At 32.3% G+C, this 27,950-nt stretch overlaps 1 protein-coding gene across 1 annotated transcript; it reads left to right on the top strand.

The window, feature by feature from the left end:
- Positions 1–30: 30 nt before the first annotated feature.
- Positions 31–27,390, top strand: LOC115889133. Its single transcript, XM_030909065.1, has 13 exons — positions 31–288; positions 818–1,069; positions 1,247–1,712; positions 1,776–1,970; positions 2,031–2,613; positions 4,978–5,254; positions 5,314–5,793; positions 7,005–7,266; positions 16,890–17,356; positions 20,602–20,818; positions 20,878–21,064; positions 21,242–21,537; positions 26,760–27,390. The coding sequence occupies exons 1-13, from the start codon at positions 91–93 to the stop codon at positions 26,906–26,908; spliced, it is 4,029 nt and encodes a 1,342-aa protein (XP_030764925.1). The 5' UTR covers positions 31–90; the 3' UTR covers positions 26,909–27,390.
- The last annotated feature ends 560 nt before the right edge of the window (positions 27,391–27,950 follow it).

Raw genomic sequence — 27,950 nt, 5'->3', positions numbered from 1 at the left:
TAAAATAATTAGCACTATTAATTCCCGTGATTCAGAACAGAAGATAAAGAAAAAATAGCCAGTCTTATTCGGTGTTATGTTGGTGTAAAGATGTTACTGAAAAAGTCAATTATTCTTTGTTTATCAATTTGCATTTTATTTGTGAATTCTGAAGAGATAAACGATGGCAATATTTCTCATAGTGAAACATATTCATCTCATATCAACTCAGTTTTAAATTATTTAAATGCTAAACCAAATAAACTTTATGCCTACAAAAAAGGATCTCTCATTAATGCTCAAAATAGGGTAAGGACAAAGAATCTTTTATTATAAGTAAATATGCATTTTGGTTATATATTTAAAGGTTTTATTTTTATCAATCTAGTGGAGGAATAACTTTTGTTTATCTCGAAATTGTTTTATTTTGGCCATATTGACCTCTGATATCTAGAAGTTAACTTAAACAAATGTGCCAATATCACTTATTTAGAGTAAAAGAAAATCTTTATCTTTAAATTTTAGATCTATTTTAGGACCACTATCATTCTATAAAATGAGGCTTTTGTTTGAATAAAAATTGAATTTATAATGTAGAAATCTAATATGGAAACTTATTAAAGAAAATTTAGTCTTATTTAAGAAAATCAGTATGTACATAATTATAAATTAAAATTAAGGAAGTTGTAGGTTGCCACTTCCTTCTTGCTACATCATCACTTGCTGTTGGTTTATATTTAAACAAAATGTCTTTCTTCCCTCTGTTTTGTAATAATTTTATTATTTTTTAACCCAGTAATATGAAATAAATTATTTTATAATGTATTTTTATTAATAGGCTGACATTGTTGAAGTAACAATTGAAATTGATGTAGACTGTATTAATAAATATCCAGAAATTCCTTGTAATGAACATTCACTTATATGCAATGCCTTTATTGGTCAAACACCTGAAAAAATAGCATCTTATGAAATTCTAAGTGATGTAAGATGTAGTCCCAAATTTGATAGTTCAGTAGATGAAGAAGATGTAGTAAAAGTTAAAGCACCTGTAGTTGCTTCAGTAGACCCTCAAGGACAAAATAGCAAGGTATATTGTTATTACTAGATAAAATTTATATAGACCATTTTTTTAAATAAATAAGTGTTTTGTGGATCTTTTTTTGATCACATTAAGTTTATCAAATTTTAACTTCAGGCTAGTCAGAAAATTATATTTTTGGTATATATACATACAGTGTATCAAATCATATTTTAATAATTACAGATTGAATTAAGTAATGAAGCCATGTCTCCTGAGCAAGAAAAACCAGATTTTATAGCCACGCGCGCAGAAGCTCCATGTTTGGGATGTCCTTTTGACTTGAATCCTAATGCTCAAGGTGTAGATGAACTAATATATACCGCTACAAGGCATATTGAAAGTGAAAGAAATCAAAGACATAAAGTCACTAATATTAGAAAATTACAACAACAGATTGTGAATGGAGTTAAATACATTTTAGTTGCAGAATTTGCTCCCACTACTTGTCCTACCAATGCTGATATGTCAGCACCATGTCCTCTTGATACTAATTCAGATACCTTTATCTGTGAAATTAATTTCATACAACAACCCTGGATTCATAGAGGCAAACACATTATTAATAATAACTGTACAGTCTCTCAAGAGTTTGCCCCAGTTGATTCTTATGGTACAAATGATGCTCAGAATGAAATTGTAGAACACAGAAGTAAGTATTTAGTATGTAAATATATATTTTGTAGGTGATACATTCAGTATAATTAAATTGAAGGTGACAGCCCTTCTTCAGAGGATACATCTTTACCTCATGTACCCAGCCATAGTGCGATTGATGAAGATAATAATGCTTGGTTAGCTGATTTAGAATCTCAGATCCTTACTGATCAAGCATCAAGTGCTTCCCAAGATAGGAATACAAATCAGATTGAAACTTCTAAATCTATTGAACATCCTGAAATTATGAGAAGTACAACAGTATCCTTTCTTGGACACTAGTACAAATTTTAATATTTTTCATTTTCTTTAGTTGCTGAATCATTGTTTGTTCCTCAGTACATGAAAGATCCAGATCTTAAAATTGAACCTTTAAATGCTGATTCGCAAAATACATTATATAGTAACATGCAATATACAAATGAAGAACCAGTCCTTACTATTTATCAGCCACCCAGGGAATCTATAAGAGACCCTGGAATTGAGTTTACCAACAACCAAGATTTTTACAATCCACAATGGCCCGATGTAATGACTGACTTTGAGCAAGTAAGATATAGAAGGGATGACAGTCCTGAGTCTAAATCTAGTTCAGAAGAAGACAATGTAGCCAACAGGAACAATACTACATTAAGTAAGCACCCCATAGAGCCAATAGCAACAACCGAACAAATAAGAAAGAGAAGGGATGAAAGTGCTGAGTCAAGTTCTAGTTCTGAAGAAGATAAAGTAGCTGATAAAAATAATATAACAATAAGCAAGGTACAAGTAGAACAGGCAGCAACTCTTGAAACAGTTACCCTTCCTGTTGGTGTTGTTAAAAGAGAAACAAGCAATAGTCCTGAAGAAAGTTCAGAGGAAAATAAAAAACAATCACATATTAAAACTTCTCTTAGGTAGATACTCAATATTTTTTTACTTCTAAATAATGTAAGGGTCCGGCAATAGTGCGTCGGGCATCTGTAGCTCCTAGAATAAAAAACTTGGAAATGTTGTTTAAGTGCTAACCTAAAGTATGTACCAGGATGTATTTCAGGAAAATATTTTAACTTCTTCAAGGTTCGCTCTTCGCTCAGAAAAGTGAGTGGATCGGGATGATTTTTTGTAAAATGGAACACCCTGTATATTATTGCATTTTTGGCTTCCTTTCAGATCACTTTACATAATCCTAAGATATGAGTAGATATATTTCGGTAGTTTCAGAGATATTAATAAATACATAAAAAATATACATATATTTTTCAGCTTTTTTTAAAAAAATTATTAAAAATACAAGAGCTGTCCTGAAATCAAAACTATATTATGTATTTACGTTAGATGGTCTGTACTTACTTTTCTATAAATATCGTAATCTTAAATCATACAGGATGTTCAAAATTCTACGCCAGACTTTCTAAAATATAAAATAGATTTTCTTCGGTTTTTTTTTAGATGGAACACCCTTTATATTATTTTTTTACTAAATGGAGAGCCAAAAACATTGAATGAACATTTTTTGCATTTAGAGTATTTCAAAATTATTAACGGTTTTGCAGATATTCGCGATTTTATATTGCGGTTACATATGGCATTTTCCATAGTAAACCCAATGATTTTTCTCTCGTATTTTACCGTTGAAAGAGCCATAAGAAATAATACCGCGAGTATCTGCGAAGCCGTTAAAAATTTTGAAATACTCTAAATACAAAAAACGTCCATTTTTGAAATCTCCATTTACTAAAAAAAATAATATACAGGGTGTTCCATTTAAAAAAAAACGAAGAAAATTTATTTTATATTTTAGAAAGTTTCGCGTAGAATTTTCGAACATCCTGTATGATTTAAAATTTTATAAAAATTAACGATATTTATAGCAAAGTAAGTACAGACCATCTAAAGTAAACACCTAACTCTTCGTCCTACGTGGGAGACAAAAGTGAGCGGGCGACGCGTGCGACAACAGAAGGCGATGAGCGCGACATATTTGAATCGCCTATGATACCGCTTCAGTCGCGCGCATCTCCTACTTAGGACAGCTTCGTAAGAAAACGTTGTTTGATAAATACGCGTCGCTCGCACCGCCCCAATCGCGCGCTTTTGTCTCCCACGTAGGACGAAGCGTCATATAGTTTTGATTTCAGGACAGTTCTTGTATTTTTAATAATTTTTTTGAAAAAGGCTGAAACAAATATTTATTTATTAATATCTCTGAAACTATCAAAACTTATTTAAAAATATCTTAAGATTATGTAAAGTGATCAGAAAGGAAGCCAAAAATTTAATAATATACAGGGTGTTCCATTTAAAAAAAATCATCCTGATCCACTCACTCTTTTTTGAGTCACCCTGTAGAGGTTAAATTATTTTCCTCAAATACATCCTAATATATACTTTAGGTTTGCACTTAAATAAAATTACTAAGTTTTTTTATTTTAGGAGCTTCAGATGCCCGACGCACTATTGCCGTACCCTGTATGTAATATAATCCCGTATGATAAAAAAACGGCGTCTATTTGCCCTGGAAATGATGGTCGAAGACATTCCTCATTAATTTTGCATATAAAATGACAGCGATCTTCATTTCATAGCCATCGCTGACGCCGTTTTTTCGGTCATATTGTAGTTTGTTCATGACTTTTTATGTTACTTGTGCTAACCATATGATTTATGGCATTACGTTTGAGAAAAGAAAGCGTATAACGGTTTATGCGTGATGTAATGGGAGAAAAGTCATAGGCGCAGTTTTATAGATACATCTGGATATAAACTTTGATTTCACTGAATTTTTTATGAATAAGTTGATTGTGAAATTTAAAATTAAATACTCGAAATTTTCTTGCTTTCTTTTCCAAGTCGAAGGTTTTTTTTGCTGCAGATATTATTTAAAAGTATATTTGTAACAGGATTTATTGAAATTCTGACAATATTTTCAGTATTATCAACATAACATGATACAATTAATATTTTTAATCTATTAAACCAATTACTTGGGACAAATACTTTTGACACTTTTTTATTTTACTTTATTTGTTATGGGTACAGCAAAAATATAATATCCTTAAAAAAATTAAAATAGTTGAGTCCATATTGACTCTTATAAACCAGTAACGTGAAAATGAAATGAATATCAATTATTTATTTAGTAGTGACTATCCTATTGCTACAGATACTTTGTTTATACCTTATATGTTTATTTAATTTCTGATAAAATATTATTTCCAATGTGTTCAAACTTAGTTTTGCGTTTGGTTACATAATTTTAACTTAATAAACATTTTCAGAACAAAAAGAGAAGCCAAAAGAGACAATGAAGATTCCAGCAGCAGTTCTAGTAGCGAAGAAGATGAGAAAAATAATAATAATAATAATGAAAAATCTAACAAGATTGAAAATTCTTGCGAGAGCAAAAAATGTAAAGGTGCTAAAGGACACAATGGACATGAAGAAAATAATGGTAATGATAGTAGCAGCAGCAGCAGTAGTAGTGATGAAGAGAAAAATAATCATAGACATAAGAGATCAATTGGACAAATGGAAAAAATATCTCATGAAGAAAAGGTTTACTGAATTACATTTTCTATCTTTTTAAATTATCTTTTTAAATATTTATTTTTCAGTCAATTGTGAGAGATCTAGCAACCTTTGCTGCTTCCACCTTAGACAGCATTGACGAAGACCACCATAAGAGAGTAATACTGCAGATTTTAGGTGCCAAGAAATTAAAACTAGACGGCATATATTATCAAATCATTCTAAGACTTGGAATTTCCCATTGTCTCGAAGGAGATCATCATGAAAGTTGCAGGGAAAAGCTGTATACTAACGCAACTAAAATTTGTAAAGTCCAAGTTCACGTAGATGACGACTATTCAAATCCAAAAGTAGTTAAGTCTCAGTGCCAAAATATCAAGAAAGATGCAAACGACAGAAACAGGACAAATTATAGTCGCTACAGGCGCAGAGCATCTCCAATAGGTGCGGTTGGAGCGCCTGGCAGTATTTCTAATGATGATTCAAGAATTCAACCTTATATTCAAGCTGCTTTAACACATTTAGATTCAACAAGTCAAGAACAACATAAACTTAAGGTTATAAATGTAAGTTTTTATGCATTCTGATTCAAAGCTATGTATGTCCTTTTCCCATCGTGGCGTATTAGGATCTACCAACAGGATAATCAATATTTTGTTTCTTTAGTCAGTAAAAACCAAACACGTTTAAATAAAATATACGACGGCCTCCCCATAAGAGCAATGAGAGGATTTACGTCCCAGTATTGAAGGAGGACAGAAAATCGAGTCGAATGGTTTCAAGACATAGGTTCGTCCTTGTTTAGTCAAACCCCCTACAACACAAGGATAGATTTATGTAGGAAATGCATTGAAATTCTGTAGCCATCCTTCAACATCGGGACAGGAATTTAAGCGGTACCCTCCGTATACTTTATTTTAAAAGTATTTGGTAAAAACAGCTTTTTTAGGTTAGGATTTCGAGGTTAAAATATTCTATTCACATCCTGGTTAAGCGGAAACGACCACATAGAATATTTTAGCTTTGAAACTACTAATGACTTCTACCACAGATTATAAACTTATCGTCAAGAGCATTGTTTTTTGTGGTTCCAATTTTCGGAGTCGCGCACTAGTTAGATTACTAGTTTGCGCACATAGCACGTCCACTTATGGCCCCTAAAATTGTGCACAGCGCCTGACCGGCCTAGTTATTACGCTGTTTAAACGCGAGTTTATTTTCGCGCACAGGAAATTTTACTCGTTTGGTCATCGTCATAAAAACAATTTTCGTACCACGAATTAGGGACAAGCAGATTTTTATCTGTATACATATAGTATACCTAATCTGTACTTCTACTAACTCTTTGTTTATTTTTAACAGAACCATCTATATATTTTATGCTTTTTGGATTCTATGCCAAATCCTAAATACATTATTCTGTACCCAAGTTTAAACCAATATTCAAATATAAATATATATTATAAACTTATTTTACTGTAAAAAAGGGATATTTGCAGACAGTGGCGTAGCGTGGCTTAGGGGCGCCCGAGGCGGAGAGCCTCTAGGAGGGAGGTTTGCCGCCTCTACAGAATCCGTTCGCCGCCTTATAACAATTTTTTCATCGCTTCGCAAGTACTTGGAGGTTCGCCGCCCGCCCCCACCGCCCCCGCCTTGCTACGCCACTGTTTGCAGAGCGGAAGTAAATTATGTATACATTTTCGGTATTAATTCGTTTTAAAGTCATATTATAACTCTATTTGCTATTTCTACTTTCTAATCACATTTAATTTTATAGGTTATTTCGGCAACCTCTCAAGTAGTGGCTGGTCAGAAATACGTAATCACAGTTAATTTAGGATTATCTGATTGTAAAAAGGATGATGAAAGTAAGGACGTACAATCTTGTGGATTGTTAGATGGACACGAGCCAGAAGAATGTGTTGTTGAAGTATGGGAAAGAATTTGGCTGAATAGTCGGGAATACACTGTAAAATGTCCAAGTAAAGTCCACAATTTTAAGACAAAAGCAAAGGCAGAGAGACGTAAAAGAGAGATAGGTAAGATATAATTTGTTACCTCTGTAGGAAATTTAGTAAATACAAATTCAAACCTATTGGTTTGAATTTGTATTTCATATTTGAAATAAAATTATAAACTTACTTGATTATAAGGGATATTGATTGATAAGATTGATATCTTGATTACAAGGGATAAAAGCGGAGATAAGGACTGTTCAGCCATCGTTCATCGTTACGTCATCATTATATGTCAAATATGATTTTTAGGGTGTGTCTGAAATCAGTTCATATTGTTTAGAAAATTTTAAGTACGTTCCTATATTATCTTAGATCTTATAAACTTCGTGAATAAGTAAATTCGCCTCATTTTTGTTGAAGACACATCAGCGACATTCGACTCTCTGATTATCTTTGTCTTTGACACTGATTGACCAATCGCCTGTTGTTCTTTTGGGCATATGTCATTTTTATGTCACAAAAAAAATATGAATATATAAATTAGAGAAAATAATATTAGTTATTCGAATATTAATTATTTATTGGATACTATTTATTAGTATATTAATTATTTGAAGAAAAAAAAAGGTAAATTGCCTAATAATGTTTAAAGTGATTAAGTTACCTAACATAAATATATATTTCAATGAATAAAAGTCGGTTTAAAAAACGATTTTAAATAACACATATCTTGTTTTTTAAAAATATGGAATATACTTCAGAGGTTTTCATACTTTTAGTATAGTGGAGTTCTTTTAAGGATAAGCTTTTTCTTATTGCGGACAGTTTCACATACCATATGATCGAATAAAAACGGCGTCAACGATGGCTATGAAATGAAGATCGCTGTCATTTCATATGTAAAATTATATGAGAAATGTCATCGATCGTCATTTCCAAGCCAACTGGACGCCATTTTTTATCATACGGTATTAGCTAACACTTTTATTAGTCATAATGTCTATTTATCCACTAACTTTATTACACTACAAAAAAACTTTTATAAAGAACACAAATCTAAAATATCGTCGGAAATCCACATCAACTCTTACTCTTTATTATCACGGCTCAAACAGCAAAGAGTATACGAAAAGTACAAAAAGTGGCATTGAGGCATTAATTAATTTTTTTTATTGTTTTGACTTTTCAATGTCAAAACATATTTTAATGTTTCCCTGGTTACTGGTTCTATGTGTTGCCCATTCATCATAGCTATTTTTCAAAGTAGTATTTTACTTTTTATATCATATACAGAAAGGTCCACAGACTTCGAGACATAGGAAAAATCAAGTCCAGAAGATAGTATTAGATATTGCCGAAGTGTCAAGTGGCGTCAGGAAATACCTGAATTTTTTCCAGACAATTTATTTAAATTTTAAAATTCGACACATTTTTTTTGTAAAAAAGACACGTCGTGTTTACAAAAATTATTTTTAAATGTTATAAATTAATTTTATAACATATATTTGAAAATTCAGAAAAACTAACCTAAAAACCAAAACAAAACAAGGCAGGGAAAAATTTCCTTACCCTTGGAAAAAGTTTTCCTTGCCTCCCTGTGCAAGGAAAACTGTGTTTTAAAAGAAGATAAAAACGAGTTGTTTGGCTGTCCGTGTGATATTTGTCGAAATATAATCTGCGCCAACTGCTCTGGAATCAAAGCCTCATAAATAAGAGTTATTCCAATGAAGGGACGAACACTCATGTTTGTCTGCGGATCGTGCATCCATGGCTTTCAGGACCTCCCGCGATGCTTTCAAATGGAAGATAGGTTACAGCAACTGGAAATGCTTGTTGGCAGCCTAAAGCCACAAGGCAACGCAGTACCATCCAATCCAGTGGGACAATTATTGAAGGAGGGGCTCGAGGAAGTGGAGGCTGTGGACTTAAGAGAGACGGGATTTCGGGAGAAGCAGATTTAAAAGAAGGCTAAGGAAAAATTCACGAATATATAGGGAAATGGTTGTGCCACCCTGCTGGCTGCTATTGGTGAGCGCCTAGGCAGGCAAGCCGACCAAATGTCATTAAAACTTGTTATGGTTGCTGAAAAGTGCCTATCTGCTTATACAGAGCAAATGGCAACCAAACTGAATGCGGTCACTGATGCAATAGAAAGTGCAAACAAGGAGTTGGTCGGTTTTTTACTACAGAAGGACAACAAAAATGATAAGGCTCTATTGGGCAACCCAAACCCAAATACTACTCCATCATGGCCACAACCTGAAACTGAAAACCTGAAAGCAAACCTGAAACCCGCAGTATCTCTGGTAAAATTTGCAGCGGACCCCAAGGTAGCAAATAAAAACATTGGTGAACGAATAGCTAAATTTGCCTGGATCTATGTTTCTAATCTAGACATAAACACTACTCCTGATGATATTCTTTCGGTTCTGGACCCTCAGTTCTCGGATGTCTACCAATGTCATCGTCTACCTTCGAAGTATAAAAAACCAAACAGTGCTGCATTCCGGTTGGGTGTCCCTGAAGAACTACAAGCACATTACCTCTCAAATGATTTTTGGCCAGATGGTTGTTATGTTAACACTTACAAATCCAGTGCAAAGCCAAATGATAACCTTTATCTACATGGCCGTGGTCGGAATTTTTAAAGAAAATCCCAGTTCCAGAGGAAGAAATAATAGTGAAATCGAAGCTGCCCATATGCCTGTCGAATCAAAGCGAGGAATCGTTACATATTGCCCACATCAATCCATGGTCAATGTGTAACAAATTTTCAGACGTCCGAGAGTTTATTCAGTCATCCTCTTATAACATTATTACAATTTCTGAAACATGGTTAAATAGCTCTGTGCCCTCAAGCCTATATGAAATTGATAATTTTAAATTATATCGACAAGATACAGCGTTTTCACATGCGACGGACCGTCCGCGACGGACTGTCCGTCGTGTTTTTTCAAGATAGCCGTCGAACAAACTCCGTCGGACGGAGCATACGCGCCCATGTGAAATTGTTCATATGAAAGCGCTGATAGAGACGGCTTATATAGACAAGATATAGCAGCTTATGTAAGTACAAATTTTAAACTTCAAGTACATGCATTGCCAGATGCTAATAATGGCATCGACCAATTGTGGCTACAAATAATGCTTAATAAAAGGAAGGTGACTGTTGGTATTGTCTATCGACCACCATCAGTTCATTTTAACAATGTGTACTGTTTGTATGATGTCCTACCCGATATAATTTGTGAAAGTGATGTTTGTATATGTACTGGTGATTTTAATATTAACATGTTAGACTCTTAACTCCAGAGTGCAATTTTATCTGTGATATACTTAAGTCTTTTAATTTAGTTCAGTTAATTGGGTGATCCCACCCGCATATCTCTTAACCGTGAATCTTTACTAGTGATTAAAAGTGACTTAATTTTAAGTAGTGAGGTAACCTGTGAACCAATACAGACAGATTATGAAGCTGTCTATTGTAAGCTTAAGTGTGAAAAACTGCACAAAACTAGTAAAGTTGTTTGAAAGTAGGAGTCTAAAAGTGGCACACTCTGAAGAATTTCTGAATGACCTGTACTCTATTGATTGGCAGAACCTCTATAGGACTGATGTATAAATACTAAGTTAGATAGGTATATTTGATAATAGCGTAATAGCCCTTTTTAATGCTTACTGCCCTATCAGGACTGCTGTTTTGAGAGAGCCGAGACCACCTTGGTTAACCTACAACGTAAAAAAATTATTGAACTTAAACATAAAGCCTTCAGGAAATTTAAAATGCAAAAAACATTGGCCATCAAGAGCTACTATCTTCAGTTTAAAAATCTTACTGCCAGTATAATTAAAGCTGAAAAGAAAGCTTATTATTCAACTGAATTGGGCAATTGCTCTAATGGTAATAAAAACAAAAATATATGGGATAAATTATCCAGTTGGAAAATCATAAATAAAACCCCAAAAGACATTCCCAAAGATCTAAAAGACCCCAACACTATAAACCAAGCTTTATAAATGCTGTTCCACAAACCAATGTTAGCCAAGGGGTATTGGATGGCTTTCTCAATTCAGTTTCTGTTGGGGAACAGTTCGTATTTGAGCTAGTAACAGAGGATGAAATTTTAAAATGCATTAATGGTATCAAGAGCAACGCCATTGGAGTCGATGGTATCTCCATTAAAATGTTGTAAGATGTGTATTGCCTGTCTTAAACCACTTGTAAATATTATTAATTTTTCTCTTGAGACTGGCAAAGTACCGGATATCTGGAAAATGGCTCTTGTAGTACCTGTGCCCAAAGTAGACAATCCTTCTACTACTTGTGAGCTTCGGCCCATTAGTATCTTACCTGCTGCCTCAAAAATTTTAGCAAAAATAGTAAAACACCAAACGCTGAACTTCATTTATACTAAAACTATGTTACCAAAATTACAATCTGGATTTCTACCCTATCATAGCTGTACCACAGCATTGTTAAAGGTCACTAGTAATATAAGTTCAGCGTTTGATAGCGTTACCTCGGTCTTGATAGATATGACAAAAGCTTTTGATAGTCTAGACACCGAATTATTACTAGCTAAATTAAATCATTATCAGTTAAGCGTAAATGGCTGGTTTGAAAGCTATCTTCAAAATAGGAAGCAGGCGGTCAGATTGGTTGGGGGGGATGATGTAGAGCTTTCGGAATGGGCTACTGTGGGGAGGGGCGTGCCGCAGGGGCCGCTTGGGCCCCTGCGGCATGCCTGGGGCTTCTAGCCTGGGGCCGCTTCTCTTCATAGTTTTTACATCAGATCTCGTTCAACACATCAAGTTTTGTCAATACCACCTATATGCGGACGATCTTCAAGTTTACCTACCATCGCCTCTTTCTCGCCTCTCTGAAAATGTAGACCTAATTAACTTGGACCTTAAGTCTATTTCAAACTGGGCATCTGCAAATTCTCTTCTCATAAACCCAACCAAAACACAGGCAATTCTTTTTTCACGCAATGATCTGGACCCAACAAATCACAATATCTTTCTAAATAATGTTAAAATTGATTGGACTAATGAGGTCAAAAATCTTGGTCTCATTATGGACACTAAACTGACATTCAATAAGCATGTAAGTTATGTCTGTCAGCGATCATACTACAAACTAAAATCAATTTATGAATTTAAAAATATTTTATCTTTCGATTCCGAGAGACTCCTTGCTGACAGTTTGATCCTTTCTATACCGGGCTACCTAAACATAGTCTATGGTTCGTTCCTAACTCAGTTTAACAAGTATCGAATTCAAAAATTGCAAAACTCCTGTGTCAGGTTTGTAAGAGGGTTGACAAGGAGAGATCATGTAAGCTAACATATACAGGAGATTTTTCATTGTAATATGGCACAAAAACGATATCTTCAGATGAGTTGCCTAATACACAAAATTCTAACTACCCAACATCCTCTGTATCTCTTGGAACTAATTTATATTCGAAGTAACGCTTGTAATAAGTGCATGTAATAAAGATTATTTTATTTTATTTTATTTAGCGTGTGTCGCAATTTCCACGCCTTAAAAAATTAGTTTTGACATTAATGTATGGCCAATTGCACCGCGATATTTAAGGTCTTCTTAGCTTAAGTCGAGTTATAACTGTGACTTTTTCTTTAAAAACGTAATTACTATGAAACTAAGAGAATAAAGAGTGTCCCTATTCATTCATTTATGTTTTTATAGCAATTGCAGCCACTATGAAAAAAGCTGTGTGGTTTTCATAGAAAATAAGGGCACCTGTAATTCATTTGAGAATGTTATAAATCGCTAAAAGAGGTTTCAATTCTCTTGGATTTTTATTAATATTAATAAATTTTATTAAAAATTGAACTAAAATTGTTGGTATCATTAAAAACAATTCAAATTCAAAAATTGTATCAGTCAAATTTCCTCATTTAAGGTGAATATTAAAGTAAATATAAATACAGCTCATTAGCTCTACTTATCTTTAAGAAAAATTTAAATCATTGGTGGCAATTGGGCCTTAATGTCATTTCGAATGAATAATATTATTAATAATGTACATTATAATAATAATAAATGTTCTATCATAGTGTGTATTAAAACTACTAAAACACTTTTAAATTGGTATTATATTAACAACTTTTGTTTTTTTAAACCAAAAAAATAAAAGTAACAAATTTCCCAATCAAAATATTTGTGGTCCTGAAAAGGACCTTTGTTTTCCCATGTTCGTCAAGGTAGGTAATGGGTAAACGGTAAAAAAACAGGATAATGAAATTTAAAAAATTACAAAAATTATTCAAAAATGCCTCCCTCTTGCATTAAACAATAACCCAAACGGTCATAAAATCCCCTCCTCACATTGAATAACATATCAGTGTCAAGGCATTAAATATCTTCTGCCTTAACAAAGTTTTGAAATTCTTCATGGTCGAAAATTTTAGATTTTATATTAAGACTTCTGTTTCCTCACGAGAATTATCTTCAATTTTTGGTTTCTTATGCATGTGGGGAGTAACACAGCCATATTTTTCAAAAATTTCTTTTATCCTGTGAATGGAGGCTTTTGAAGGCACCGGTCTATTCTCGAAAGCTTGTCTGAATCCCGTTTTTATTCTTCAATCGACTTGTTCTGATAAATTCACTTAATTATCTGAATTTTTTCATTAACGTGATACACATTCATTTTTAAATGCAATTCAAGAATCTGAGATAAATAATTTCGAACTTATCAAGTTTAAATAAAATGAAATTAAACGTCAATGACGTCAGTCTAAACAAAACTGTCATTTTTGAAAACTTGTCAAAATTTGGACACACGCTAAATGGACTTGATTTTTCTATGTCTCGAAGTCTGTGGACTTTTCTGTATACTTATTTAAAACATTTTTAAAAAAGGATTTATCGTTATATGATTTAATTTTGGTAACAGTTGCATATACGGTTTTCGGCTATTTTTGTATTATATGGAAAAAAATCATATACTCACATTCTATTGACCTTAGAGATTGCAAATATGCTGGGGGAGAAGAGAAATTGTGTTTCTTTAAGTATTTTTTCTACCAAACAAACTTACGGGCCCGGGGAGCGAATAGGGGTGCTGGGCGGGGTAAAAGCGTACAAACTGGCAAAACATGACATACAAATATGGAAAAATCGCATTTTCCATTTAAAAAAATTGTAGAGAATATATAGATTATGCACTGAATTTCAAAATATTTTAATTTAATATTTGACACATATTTGACGTTATGAGAATTTTAACACATGATTTGACATGACACCGGCAGAATGGAAAGCAGTGTTGCCAGTCCCACTGAATTTTCTTTAAAATTTTTGTTTTTGTATTTTTATTATAAAAATAGCCATTTCGTCAAAGAATGTATTAGATTTCAGAATATTTTATTTGTTTCACTTTATGGCCCTCAAAATTAACAAATTATCTATAAAATGAATAGTGTATAAAATAAAGAGCTTAAGTTGAAAAAAATGCAATTTTCGGTAAAATAAGAGAAATAATTTTCTAACATACTAAAAAAAACAAAAGAATCAAACCAGACAAGACCAACCCAACCAAAATCAAACCAATCTAAACCAAACCAACCAATACCAACCAAAACCAAACCAACTATACCGCTAGCGGCAATTTAGCCAATTTGTTAAATCAAGTAAAAAATTAAATAAAAACATTTTAAAACCTATCATTTTTCCCTAAGAAAAGGATGCGTGAAATTCCAGACAATTTACTAGCTGATTTGGCAACCATGTATCAATCCACAATGTTTGTCAAAATTCAACCTTCACCTTTACTACTGTCAGCATATCCTTCAATGTAACCTGCCAATGATTTCTGAATGTGTTCTGAATAAAACAGTTCTTCAGTTTTTTTGAAGAAATTTTACATTAAAGGATTGTAAAATGGGTGTGTTATGAGTAAGTTTGTTTGGTTGAAAAAATACTTAAAGAAACACAATTTCTCTCCTCCCCCAGTATATTTGCAATCTCTATGGACAATAGAATGTGAGTATATAAAAATGTTCCCATATAAACCAAAAATAGCCGAAAACCGTATATGCAACAATTACCTTAATTTTTGTTTAAAATTTATATAAAAAGGATATTGAGATAATATGACAAATATTTTCAAAGTAATAAATACACGTATCAGTTAAATAATAAGTCTATATTTTTAGTAATTGTTGTCAATTACTAAAGCTAAGCTTACAATTTGTCTTTGATTTTGATTAAATCTTTGATGCATTTCTGCAATAAAAATATTTGAATTTTGTTTGACAGCAACAATCGATTTTTAATTTTGATATTGATTGATATACGTCAATAAAATTATAACACCAAAGTCAAATGACAATGTCAATTACTAAAAAGAATATGCAGTAATTTACGAAATGTCGTAACGACGTCACCCATCTCTTTGATCTGGTTGTCAAGTGATTGAGAGAGTTCGACAAAATATTTGTATGACGTGACGTTGAACAGGGACTGAACATTCGATACAAGGAATAGGAATGGGATTTAAACTTCTGACCTTTTTGACACTTTTATGTTTTGATGTTTGTCGGGATATAATGTTTATTTCAACAGTCATCAATAAGAGAGTGTTTATAGAGGACCTTTACTAACTCGAAAAATTAATTTTTTGCTATTTATTAAATGTTTCTTTGTATGTGTAAAACTATTTTTTTTTCACTATGGCCTTTACACGTTTATCCCTGATATTAGCCATCAACTAATCAGAACTTGAAAGCCGGCGGTATTAAAATTTTAGTCTAAAATATGACAAATCATTTAAAAGTGCGTCTCAAAAGTGGCTCACCGCTATAACTTTTATATTTCTTCAGATAAAAAAACGATATTAGGTATGGTAGTATTCGACATAAATTAGGATTGATTGACGTATTCAAATGTTTTGGTTACTTCCTGTTTAGCCGGAAGTTACTACTAACTTTAAAATGACTAATTTTTGATTTTTAAATGCCACTCTCGGTATATTTCTACTTTATTCGATAGAAAATGATACTCTGAATAGAATGACAATTTTTGACATTTTCGCATATGGTGTATTTGAAATTGTAAGATGCGGTTCATAATGACAATTTGACTCGAAATACCAAGTGTGGGGTACCAAATTATTCGTAAAAAAATGCTTTTCCAAATATGCTAATGAGCCACCGTTATTACACTTAAAAAATTGAGATATGATTGAAAATACGATTAGGGCATATTTTAAAGGGCCAGGACAAGACATGAGAAACTTTAGACCATCAAACCTATTTTTCCCAGGCTCCTTGATTAAAAATTAGTGATTTAACACAGCTATGGCACTCTAGATTGAAATTTAAAAGACGATTTGTATTTACCGAAAATGTCTAAAGTCGACGTATGATATCCCATTCTGTTCAGAGTGTCATTTTCTATCGAATAAAGTAGAAATATACAGAGGGTGCCATTTAGAAATCATAAGTTGTAGTCATTTCCTGTGAAACAGGAAGTAAAACAATTGAACACGCCAATCAATCATAATTTATATCATATACCACTTTCGAGACGCACCCGGTGTAATATCAAATGATAAAAATAGAAAAGTTACGTAAGAAGTACTACATATATATGTAACGTAATAGTATTATTTCTTAAATTATGTGCTAATAAGTAATATGTCATTCAGTATTGTGATTTTTTTATATTGTAGACACAATTTATAGAAGGAAACAATTATTACATTCAAACATAATAGATGAAGATACTAAAAAATTTGTCAAAATAATTCTGGAATATTTGTCATCTAAAACACCAAAGAATAGTGGATATGAACTAAAGAAGATTAGACAAGTCACTAAAAATTCGACACAAGTACACATTAATTTGGATATAGCTTTTTGTCAAAAAGTCAATCTTTATCGCAGTTCATTCCTGGTGTGTCCAGATATAAGAAAATATACCAATTGCGATCTAGATGTTTTTGATCAACGTTCGCCAGGATATAGATTAAATATGAAGATTAAATGCTCAAATGATGACGAGATATATACGTACATATATAATAGACTATCAAATGAAATAGAAGATACATTAGACGTTCAGTTATCTTTTAATGAGTTTGTGAATAAATATAGAAAAATTTACTATGACGAACGTGAATACAAATATCGTTTCAAGGTAAGTACCATATAATAAAAAAAACGGCGTACAACTGGTTTGGAAATGATCATCAATGACCTTTCCCATTAAATTTTTCATATAAAATGACAGCAATCTTCATTTCATAGCCATCCCTGACGCCGTTTTTTTCTGTCTTCAGTTGTCTCATAAAACGGTAAAGAATCTCTTTTTTTTTTGTTATTAGTTAAAATATTTTTTTTTGTTCCTATTGTACAAAAATTTCATATGTTGAACAGGTTTTTACAGTCACTGGTAGGGTTGCCAGATTTTTAGAGCTAAATTCCGGGATATTAAGCAAAAAAAAAGAACTCTCTAAAAATATACATCACCACCCCCTTCCTATTGCACATTTGCGGGTATAGTGTATGAAAACTAAATTAAAACAAATCATAGCCAAAATATGTTTTATTGACACAAGCACAGGCTGAGCGTGCATTAGAAGTTTCTAGAGAACTACAATATCTATATCGGAGAATTTTTGCACATCATTGTTTCACAATGAGATCTATCGATTAAAAATATTTTCAATATGGCGGCACTTCCGGAAATACTGGAAGTTGACAGCACATTTCTTATTTTAAATGGATACCCCAATTTTTTATTACATGCTTATATTCTTTGTAAAATTTTATGAATTTTGATATCAAATACTCTATATCTAACATTAACCGTTTTTGAGAAAAAAAAAATTAAATTTTTTTTCGGAAAAAAACTGCCTGTCAAAAAAATTTGTATAGCTCAAATGTCAAATTTAGTGATTACTACAGCCGCTGGGACATAAAGAGAAGACGTGGCTATCTATTTCAAAAATTAAATTGTTTAAATGTCATATAATATCGGCTGTAGCTGTCATGAAATTGAGAGATTAAAAACAATCATAAATCATTTTTTTCAAATGGAAACCTACTTTTTTATGTCACTAGAGGAAAGGCTTTTTAATTCGTTACTTTTTGATTATACATGTTCCTATACCTAAAATAAATCGTTTTTAAGTTATTTAAGATTTAGTTTTAAAGCGTATATTTTTCTGGTTTTTAATCAGTAGATAGATAGATAGATATTTCTTTATTTATTTCCAGTGTTTACAATAAAACACAAAAAATAGCCCAAACAGGCATGGAAACAATGTCAAATAAGAATATTACACACCAAAAATAATGTAATTACAGTTAAGATAATATATAATACTACAATTAACTAAGATCTTAACAAAAAATTTTAAAAACATTTTTCTCCAAAAATTGGAAGCGAAGATATATTTTCCCTACTTCATTCTTATCTAGTACCATTAGTAAATATATACAAGAAATAAAAAACAATAGAATTAATATATACAATTACACATTAGATATCAGACTTATAAAAACAGCTTTATCGGATCTGTAAAATTCTTCTAGTGAATAAAAGGCCTTTTGTGTTAGAAAGATTTTCAATGTGGCTTTTAACTTGTTTCTTGCCAAACCTCGAACACATTCGGGAAGGAAATTGAACATTTTTATTAAAGAAAAACAAACATTTTTTTGTAGGTAGCTAAAATTATATTTATCTCCGACTAAATAGGACTTATTTCGCGTAGGGTAATCATGAGTTAGTTTCAAATTTTTGAAAAATTGCCAGTTATCATAAATAAACATTATACACTCTACAACATATATATACTTGTTATTGTTAGTATTTTTTGTTCAATAAAATAATTTTTACAGCTCTCCGTGGGTTTCATTCTAAATATTGAACGTACGCATTTCTTTTGCAAAAGCAAAATTCTCCCGATATCGCTCGAGTTTCCCCAAAATATTATGCCATACTCTTATGCCATTCATATTATGCCATTATTCTTGAGTAGATAAATGCATAGTACCCTGAAAGTGCAGTATCCCAACAGCGTCTGATATTAATCTCAGCGCAAAAAAAAATTGCGCAATTTTAAACGCCACGGTTCAAAGCCTATGACTTTAAATGTCAAGCCATGTAAAACTACATCTGGTCATGTCATATTGCCATTAGAGATCACTAAAATACGAGATGTATTTTTATAAATTCACTTTATAAAGTTTTAGCAGCAGTATTTATTATATTAGTAGTTATTATTAAAATAATTAGTTTTTTGACAGAAGGGAATAAATTGTCTGATTGTTTCACACTTAAAGTCAAAGGAAGCTAGATAAAACCAAGGAAAAATACGCTTTTAAACTAAATCTTATATAACTTAAAAACGATTTATTTTAGGTATAGGAACATGTATAATCAAAAAGTAACGAATTGAAAAACGTTTTCACTAGTGAAATAAAAAAAGTGAGTTTCCATTTGAAAAAAAAAAATGAATTTTGATAATTTTTTGATCTCTCAATTCCATGACAGCTACAGCCAATATTATGACATTCAAACAATTTAATTTTTGAAATAGATAGCCACATATTTTCTGTTTATGTCTCAGTAGCTGTGGTAACCACTAAATTTGCCGTTTAGGTTACATAATTTTTTTTGACACGCAGTCTTTTTCCTTCAAATATTTTAGAATTTTTTTTTCTCAAAAACGGTTAATATTAGGTATAGAGTGTTTGATATCAAAATTCGTAAAATTTTATAAGGAATTTAAATATATACAAAAAATTGGGGTACCAATTTAAAATAAGGAAGTTGTTGACAACATCCGGTATTTCTCGAAGTGCCGCCATATTGAAAATATTTTTAGTCGATATATCTCATTGTGAAATAATGATGTGCAAAAAATATCCGATCTAGATATTGTAGTTCTCTAGAAACTTCTAATGAACGCTCAGCCTGGGACACCCTGTATATATTTAACGGTAAATAATTAGTTATAAAAGAAAGATAATTAATAACCAATAATTCGACATTATTTTTTGATCATGCTTTATGTTCGGTCAATAAAATTCTTAAATAATATACCGTATGATCGAGAAAAAATGGCGTTCAGTTAGGTTGAAAATGACGATTGATGACATTCCCCATATAATATCACATATAAAATGACAGCGTTTTTCATTTCATAGCCACCGCTGATGCCGTTTTTTTCGATCATATTATACCATCTTTTGTGTGTTTTAATTGACCAAGTTGTTGAATTTTTTTTCGCGGTTTTTTTTTATCATACGTTATTTCCATTCGCTTCCGTTTCAAAAGCGTGAAAAATACTATTAGGTCCTTCTTTAGTCTTCTTATTTAATGCTTTATTAAGGATTGCCATTTCAAAATCACACTATTTACATTCCATTTTTCAGGTTTTCTCTGATAACTTAAACAAGATCGACCTGCTCAATAAATATGAACAAGGAACAGCCGTTTATGGCATTACACAGTTTGCTGATATGACAGAGAAAGAATTCTCAAAATCTAGAGGTTATAGAGCGGATTTAAGAAATGAAAACGATATACCTTTTCCCCAGGCCCAAATACCAAATATCAAATTGCCTGATAATTTTGACTGGCGCAGTAAAAGTAAGAAATATGTTAAAGTATCGTTTAACCTTCTATTTAATATTATTTTATTGCCTTAGATGCCGTGACCGAAGTAAAAAATCAAGGAATGTGCGGTAGTTGTTGGGCTTTTAGCGTCACAGGTAATGTTGAAGGGCAATATGCGATTAAGCATGGAAAATTGCTGGAATTCTCTGAACAAGAACTGGTAGATTGTGATAAGTCAGATGAAGGTTGCAATGGAGGTCTGATGGACAATGCGTATAGGTATTTCATAATTTATTAATACAGGGTATTTCAGATTCCTCACGTAAAAATACGAATTTTTTAAATTAGTTCTAACGTAGTTGTAACAAAATGGAAAAAAAGTTTGTCATGTGAGATTATAACTGATTGTTACAGTTTATGACAAAAATATATATACATATATTTTATTTACTACAGAGCCATAGAAAAACTTGGTGGTTTAGAAGGCGAATCTGACTATCCTTACGAGGGAGACGACGAAACATGTCACTTCAATTCTTCCAAAATCGAAGTTAGGCTAAGTGGAGCCGTAAACATCAGCCACGACGAAACTGATATGGCTAAATGGTTGGTACAGAATGGTCCCATTTCCATAGCAATCAACGCCAACGCTATGCAGTTCTATTTCGGAGGCGTCTCTCATCCTTGGAAAGCACTGTGTAGTCCTGATAATCTGGATCATGGAGTGTTGATTGTTGGCTATGGGGTTAAGCGTAAGTTTTATTATGTTGCTACTATCTACCTACTTTCATGTATTATCCTCTTTCATTTGCTATATACATTTTACTTATACCAGTTTTAATTTTAACTCCAACCGTTATATTCTAATCAACAACTGTTTAGCTAAACTGTAAATGACGGCATGTTCAAATCTTAAACGGCCTCTACACTATTGAATACCTTCTAAATACCTTCAGAAGTATTCTTTCGAAAAACTCAATTCTTTTCTTATGTTGCGGGGAATCTTGGCTAATCTCGGCCGCAAACACCGAAACAGAGCGATTTCGTCTGAGACAAGCTATGATTGGTGTGTATTTTTTATTGTTATTGGGATTGTCTCGCGAACTGTTTCGAGAAATGTTTCGACAAGACTTTTGTACGCGTCTATATACTTCGTACTACTTCGGGAAGTAATCAAGGTTAAACTTTGTGGTGGCTTTAGCAAAATAAGTAAACATAGGAAATGAAAAAATATCATTAGTTTGTAACGGAGTGTCATGTAACCAATCAGTCAATTAATCATTGCTTTATTGTTATTAGTTTAAGATTTCTCTTGTTTACAAAGCTGTGGCAAGTAATACATAAAAAAAGAATAGACAAACAATATCAGTAGAGAAGAAAAAAACAAAATATACACAAATATTACAAATAAGTTTATTAGTTTTAAGAGACCTAAAATTTAAAAAAGAAATATATTCAAATAAAATAGAATAAAAATATTTCCCGACAGTCAAACCAGTAAGTCGTATTTACCAAACATCAGCGGAAATACTCCTCCACGTCATAGTGTGCCATCGCAATCAGCAGAGACCTGACAGCCTTTTTAAATGCCCTATGGGGATATATTTTTCTTATATTCAGTGGCGGGTTGTTAAATATTTTTTTGCCCCTCAAAACAAAGGAGTCGTGGAGCAAATTCGATAATGGTATCGGAAGTATAATCACATAAGATTGGTTAGGTTAGGTTGTAGATGTGGTGTTAAAGGCGGGCACGTTCCGAATTTGGTCTCTGAATTTCTTATGCATGAGACATTCAGTTTCTAATATTAAAAGACAGTGTAGAGTTAAAATGTCTTCACTTTTAAAGAAAGGGGGACATGACTGTCTTTCGTCAACAACACACAAATTTCTTATTGCCCTTTTTTGAATTATGAAAACTGCATTGAACAATTTTCTATATTAAATATTATATATAGAAATATATAGTTATTCCTCTAAGGTTACACAAGAATATTTAGTTTTAATCATTGTCTAATATTATTAATTACAATATACAGGGTGATTCAGATTTTACTAGAATAACTGCAGGTATCTCGATAGAACTAACCGAAATAATGATAGTTTGTATTATAAACCATACTCCAAAAACGCTTCCCCTTGGAGTAAAATGGCGCTAAAATTTGAACTATTTTCGGTTTTTATTTTATTACTCGTAAGCCAGAGGATCTAAATACGCAAGTGTTTGGTTAAACGCTAAGGACAATATATGGGGGACTGACATGTGTGAAAAAAAAATGGATTAATTGCTATGCAGGGTGTTATTTTTGTGAGCGTCAACTGCACGGAACCTTGTCGAACTTTTTTGTCGCACGCCACTGAATAAATTTGTATTTTTTTGATACTTTCCGCCTTTTTACTAACTTTTCTTGTTCTTAAATTTTTTTGGTATGTCGCTTAGTTTTCGAGATATTCCACAAAATTCCGGACATAGCTCAGCTGCGTTCGAAAAATGTTACTTAATTAGCAGCATGCCTTGGAGAACAAAACACATCCTAGTGTAAACTGTCTTAAGCATGCCTAGGAAACTCTTATGGAAGTGACAGGTTGTAGCCGAAGGTCCAGTAGTAGACGCACGAGGGGGCGCAATTAGCAAAAAAAAAATACAAAATTTAGAATTTTACCTGTTTTTTCCTGTCTTTTACCGTCAAATGTAAAATTTAACCTGTCAACAGTTGTCAATTTATTTTTTATTTTGCCCGTTATCCGTAGATCGTGTTAAATTTGTTTTTGATTTTTATACGACTCTGTTCTTGTGTTTTTTCATATTTTTAACTGTAGATAGTGGTTTTTAAGTGTTGTGTTACTGGCTGTAAGAATTACCAAAAAGATGCCCAAATGCATATGTTTCCGAAGGATCAAATAGTAAGTGTTAACACGTGTTACATAGTATAAACCAAGATAGTTTCCCTTCCTTTAAGATTGTTAATTAATTGTAAAATAGGTTGCCCTAATTGTTATAGATCTAGATATATTTTATTCTTATAATGTTTTGTATTGTTTTTGTTATTATATTCAGTTCAATAAAGATGGTTTCTTATAGTTTTTTTGTGTTTTTGATATATCCCCTTTGTCATTTTAACTTAAATCCATTTATTCGAGTAAATTGGTTCTTTCTTGAACCAATTTACTTGAATAAATGGAAAAATCCGAAAAAATAGAAACTAGCCGTTTTAAATTTATGTTTTATTTCGTTACTAGACCCACGAGATGGCGCCACCGCTCGATCCGAACAAAATGTATTGAGTTTCCTATCTATTTTATATTATATAGTATCTTATATATGGTCTTAAGTCAAAATAAATTTCATTGTTGTTTGTGACGTTAGATGTGAAGTTTATTGTGCAAAAATATACCCAGAACTTTTACAAATGCCGAATACGCCGACATGCATTATGTTTATGGTTTCTGCGATGGAAATTCTAATGCTGCCGTTGAAGAATACCGCCTACGGCTTCCGAACAGAAGAGTTCCGCACTCCCACACTTTTGTACGAGAAGTGCATCGTCGTTTTCGTGGACATGGATTTGGCGTTCCTAATAACCAAAATCGCATTGGTCGTCAAAGAGATAACAACAGAATTCTTCAAGTCTTCGACATTAATAGAACAATGAGTACAAGTCGAGCAGCCCGACAACTCGGTGTATGCAACTAAGGTTTTTAGAGCTCTTAAGCAAGATCACCGAAAAGCCTTCCATTTGCAGCCTGTGCAAGGTTTGGTACCTGAAGATGCTGAAAGACGACTTACGTCTTGTAGATGGATTTTGGAGTCTGTCGAAATAAATCCACATTTTCTGCACAAAGTTTTGTGGACAGATGAGTCTAATTTCACGAGAGCTGGAGTCGTGAACTATCATAATCTCCGCGTATGGGATCAGAAAAATCCTAGATGTATTAGGCAATCTTCATTTCAGCACGAGTTCAGTGCAAATGTGTGGATTGGCGTTATAAGTAATAATCTGCGTGGACCACATTTTCTCTCTCCTCGCTTAAATGTCAATTTGTTCCATGATTTTCTGGAAAACTTTCTTCCTGAAGTTCTTGAAGACATTCCATTAAATTTACGTGAAGAAAATTGGATGCAGTTAGACGGTGCTCCTGCCTGCACACTCTGGACGGCAAGTGCGACAGTGGCTAGGCGAAAATTATCCTCGCCGATGGATAGGACGTCTACGCGACAACCGTCAGAATTTAATTCCCGGTGAGGGGGCAGTAGCTTGGCCTGCGCGTTAACCGGACCTAGATCTCCTCGATTATTATGTTTGGGGTCATGTTAAGGATATCGTTTATGCAACACCAATAAACATCCGCAATGAATTAATTGAAAGAATACAGAACGCCTGTAACACCTTAAGAAATAATCCCATTACAGTTGGAGCAGCGGTTAATATATTGATTCGTCGCTGCAATAAATGTATCGAGGCTGGAGGAATGCATTTCGAGCACTTATTGTAAGTTTGTTGTTGTGGTTTAAAAAATGTATTTTTATTGTTAAATGTTCGTCGTTCTTGTCATTAAAAATATGTCAATTTTCAGTGTCATTTTGTTTTGAACCTTTTCCATGATAGTCTTACTATGGCCGGAATTTTGTGGAATATCTCGAAAACTAAGCGAAATATAAAAAAAAATAAGAACAAGAACAGTTAGTAAAAAGACGGAAGGTATCAGAAAAAAATACAAATTTATCCAGTGGCGTGCGACAAAAAAGTTCTACAAGGTTCCGTGCAGTTGACACTCACAAAAGCAACACCCTGTATAGCAATTAATCCAATTTTTTTCACACATATCAGTCATGTTACCCTTAGCATTTAACCAAACACTTGCGTATTTAGATCCTCTGGCTTACGAGTAACAAAATAAAAACCTTAATAATAAAAAAAAATAATTCAAGTTTTAGCGCCATTTTACTCCAAGCGGAAACGTTTTTGGAGTATGGTTTATAATACAAACTATCATTATTTCGGTTAGTTTTATCGATACCTGAAGTTATTCTAGTAAAATCTGAATCACACTGTATAGTAAAGAAACATAATTTCCAAAACTTAAAATCGTAGCGGTCTGCCTTTTATCGGCTTATAACCTACGGTGTTGCGTCCTAAGAAGAAAATATACACAAAACTATTTAAAAATCGTCTATATATTTGTTATTTTTGAATAGATTTATAACATACCAAACTTGGTGCTAATAAAAAAGTATCGTTTACAGTTTTCTCTTAAAAACAATAAGAGGTCATTGCGTTTAAAAAATATCCGTGGTCCGTACTTTTGTAGATATCGTGTCAATCATTTTCCCTATCAGCTCGATATATTGATGATGTTGCCAGTATTGCTCATAATGCTCATCAAGCAATACTACATTTTTATTAATAAATTAAGGCTGTAAACAATCATATTTTCAATTTTATATATTATTCATTATAATAAAATTAAATAATAATAATATTGTAATTATATTCCTGCAGATTAAGTGAAAAGTTTTGTTCTTGAATATCTGCTATACATATTATAAACGCGTGTTCAAATGTTCAAATGTTAATTTTTGTGGAATATATATCAACATAAAACGAGATGTAATTAACGAAATATTATCGTAACAACAGATATTTTAGAAAGGTCCAAGTTTATTTATTTCACTCAGAGTTATAAAAAAAGTCCTTTGCCTCGGGTTTAAAAACCGACACGTGGAAGTGGTGTGGGACAAAACGAATTTGAATGAGACACCAAGAGACAACGGAAAGTTCCGAAAAAAACTCCCGCGTGAGCCTCCTCCGAGTAGTTTCAAGGCGTTTTACTACATGAAAATAAGCTGAGACGCGACAGTTAAGCGAGGAAACACCGTTTTTACTATTTGATTTTGACCTACTTGAAACTATTTGGCGCATAGTGTAGAGGACGTTTTAGACTTACAATTATTATTTATATTAGACAATTCTTTCAGAATATAATTTGTTCAACCGGACAATGCCTTATTGGATCGTAAAAAATTCATGGGGAACTTCATGGGGCGAACAAGGATATTACAGGGTGTATCGCGGAGATGGTACCTGTGGTCTAAACCAAACTCCTTCTAGCGCTATAGTAGAATAGACCATTTTTAACCTATATTACATAACATTGTCTTCGGTCACTTAACTAGTTAAAAATATATAAATTTTGATTTTAATGTAGTAGAAGTTAGTTCTAATACTGAAGACGTCTTTTTGTAAAGGTTAAATATTTATGGTTGTAACTTATAATTAATAATCAATTTTAGTTAGTAAAGAAGAGTGGAATATTCTCTATTTTTTCAGTAATAAAAAAAACTAAGACAAAAAGTACAAATACAAAAAAAAAGTTTATTTTAAATAATTCATGACAAAAATATATTTTCATACAAAATTTATTTTGAGTTATATACCTATGTTGAATTTTGAATCTCTAATGACAAAAAAAATAGATGTGATAAAAATACTCTTTTATTTATATATTTTAATATATAAAATTGGACAAAATGTTGTTCTTAAATGGATAGAAATTATGTGGCCAAAAAATCTTTATTTGTATGTATATTTGTGATATAACTAACTCTAGCCTTTTTTGTGTGGATTAGTTTAGTGATTAACTATAAATAATTTAAATATATTGTTTCTATATTTATGATTTATTGTGTTGCTTTTCAAATATATTTAACGGAAAATAAATGTGCATGTGTATTTTATTTCATCCTATTTTATTAGCCGACCATACCAATAGGTATGGTAGCCTATTAAGATCGGCAAAAAAAAAGTTTTTTTAATTTCACTCAAAATGAGTTATTTGGGTCATAAATGACCTAAATACAAAACATTTTCATGGTGTCTGTCTGTCCGTCTGTAACACGATAACTCAAAAACCGCTGAACAGATTTCAACCAAATTTGACACAAAAATACTGTGGCACCCGAGAATCTGGCCATTAGTTTTTGGTGGGGCTGGGAGGTTGGTAAGGAGTATGGGAGGCGGTTAAAAATTTAAAAAAATCGTAACTCCAAAATTACAGTAGCTAGCGAAACGCGGTTTTCAAATTAAGATTAGGAATAATATTTGCAACAAAATTTGTAATAACATCAAAATCAGTCAAAGTCGCAGTTTTCGAGATATTAACATATTTT

This window comes from Sitophilus oryzae, unplaced genomic scaffold (assembly GCF_002938485.1).
Source record: "Sitophilus oryzae breed Bouriz unplaced genomic scaffold, Soryzae_2.0 scaffold_810_pilon_pilon, whole genome shotgun sequence".
Classification (NCBI taxonomy): domain Eukaryota; kingdom Metazoa; phylum Arthropoda; class Insecta; order Coleoptera; family Curculionidae; genus Sitophilus; species Sitophilus oryzae.
The sequence above is the reverse complement of the archived record's forward strand: the minus strand, read 5'-3'. Positions and strand labels throughout refer to the sequence as shown.